The 2,377-nt window shown below is 34.7% G+C and overlaps 1 protein-coding gene across 1 annotated transcript; it reads left to right on the top strand.

Annotated features, from left to right (window-relative positions):
• Nucleotides 1-11: 11 nt before the first annotated feature.
• Nucleotides 12-2,373, top strand: LOC105315776 (ephrin type-A receptor 7-like; the record flags this gene model as incomplete). The annotated part of the gene is made up of 9 exons (XM_011410521.2): nt 12-559; nt 704-859; nt 917-1,270; nt 1,317-1,424; nt 1,486-1,719; nt 1,768-1,809; nt 1,851-1,964; nt 2,014-2,094; nt 2,143-2,373. Coding segments are annotated over exons 1-9 (1,819 nt in total), but the record flags the coding sequence as incomplete, so codon positions are not given.
• Nucleotides 2,374-2,377: the final 4 nt, after the last annotated feature.

Genomic DNA, 2,377 nt, shown 5'->3' on the forward strand with positions numbered 1-2,377 from the left:
ATTGGCTAATAACACAATACATTAATATTAGTGAACCAGGAATAAGTCAATTAAGAATCAATGGTATCTTTTTCATCAAATTTAGTGTGCTCAAGCCAGCAGTGTGCCCAGCAGCAGACATTTGAAGTGCAGACATTTGAAACTAATGAACTAAATGACATAAACCGAGGTAATATCAGCTATTATTCATATGCTGGTGTTCGTCTAATACACACTGCTAAGGAAGGGGCTACTACAGACTCTGAGTCATTTGCTGTATCTAGTTCTGGCCTGTATCTGGCTATATGGGACCAAGGATCTTGTACTGTCATTAATCGAATTGTTGTATTCTACAATGTCTGTCCTTATCAAGTATTGAATAAAGCTATCTATCCAGAGACAGTAGCTCCTCAAGGGGGCTTTGATCCAGATAAAAATGTGAATGCTACTTGCATTGATAATGCTAGTCCTACATCATCAAATAGTTTAAGTATAAGTTGTAGGATATTAGGATTGTGGATTGGATCAGCTTCATGTCAATGTAACACTGGATATGAAGCTAATGGTACAGTTTGTCAAGGTACAGATTTTTATTAATGCATGCTTAGTCTACTTTAGTGTTAAATGTTGAGGCTAAGCCCACATGTAGCAATTTGTAGCCACTTTGATCTTTAAAATTTATTTATTTTTTGTCACAGTAATCATTAATTTATGCCCACTGTAGCTTGTCAAGAAGGCACCTACAAGCCATTCACAGGAGACAGTGAATGTAATGGTTGTCCTGATAACAGTTACTCAGCTAGTCCTGGTTCTGTATCCTGCCAGTGTCTGTCTGATTATTATAGAGCACCTCATGAAGGTGTCGCTGTGAGCTGCACTGGTAAGTAGTGTGAGTATAATTTTAATCAACATGCAATGAATTATTTTTTAAATTTAGCTCCTCCTAGCTCACCTCAGAACTTAACAAATACTTCAGTCACAAAGACTATCATTAACATTTCCTGGCTAGAGCCTGCTTATACTGGAGGCAGAATTGATCTTTATTATGTCATCAGCATTAACAGCTCAATCAATGTCATTGAATATAGTACAGGACATACAAACTACACACTAATGGGATTAACTCCATTCACAACATATGAAATACAAGTGATTGCAAGAAATGGAGTGTCAGATCAAGACAATGCTAATGATAGCAGTAGAACTGTTACTATAACTGTCACTACTCTCAATCCCTGCAATGAAACCTGTTCATCTGGTTTCTATTTGAATCCTGATGGATGTACCTGTGGTAAAAAAACTAAATATATATTTATTATTCATAATAATGTTGATAGGTTCATGTGGAGTGTCTAATTGTTTAAGATGTCAATTGCTTAATTCCAGTTGTTGTACTCAGTGTCAATTAGGATATGAAATAAATGATTGTGAATGTGAGGCAGCAAGTAAGTGTAAATCATTTGTTTCCATGTATAAACATACCTCTTTTCTTCCTTTATCATATAGGTTCTTCATCATCAGTAGACGTTTATGAATCAGTTTCTTCTTCACTTGATTCATCAGTTACAAATCCACCCTCAACTGAAACTCCTCAGTTATCATCTTCAACGCTAACAATTGTAGCTCCTGTTGTATTTGTGCTAATACTCTGTGTTTGTATTATCATAGTATTTGTGATTGTGATAATTGTTAGGAGGAACAGAAAGAAGAAATTTGTAAATTTAGACTTGTGTCATGTTGGTAAGTGAAGTTGATAATATTTTTATGTAGATAATTTGTCCCCTTTAGATGACTTTAGAATTTCTCTGGATTTGAATTCAGCTTATCAAAGTAAAGCTCTTATTGTGATAAAAATTTATTATGAATTAAAGAAGTACATCATCAAAATGAAGAGACATCTACAGATGACACTGTTATGAAGCAAAAGTTGATCAAATATTTAATACCGTCTTCACAGATTGATATACAAGAAACCATTGGCCAAGGTTTAACATAGTGGTCAGTATAGACATTAACACTGTTTGCATGCATTAGGTGAGTTTGGAATTGTTTATAAAGCAACTATGAAAGCAACGAATAAAAGTCAACAAGAAATTGCTTTAAAAACACTCAAAGGTACAAGTAATACATAATAACTAATTTTAAAAATTTGGATAAATTTAGGAACATTTTCAAAGAGTGATGTCGATTGTCTTCTTGAAGAGTGCCTACTGATGTCAAACTTTGATAATCCTAATGTGCTGTCTCTCATTGGAGTGTGTGCTGACCTGGGATCAGCTCCAGGGATCATCATGCCTTATATGTCAAAAGGAAGTCTATTGTCTTATTTGCAGAAAGAGAAATCTCACCTTATAGTGGGAGCAACCAGTGAAGAAAGCACAGTGCTAAATGTTAGGAA

The sequence above is a fragment of the Amphimedon queenslandica genome, unplaced genomic scaffold (genome assembly GCF_000090795.2).
Source record: "Amphimedon queenslandica unplaced genomic scaffold, v1.1 AMPQUscaffold_8141_Cont19912, whole genome shotgun sequence".
In the NCBI taxonomy this organism is placed as follows: Eukaryota; Metazoa; Porifera; class Demospongiae; order Haplosclerida; family Niphatidae; genus Amphimedon; species Amphimedon queenslandica.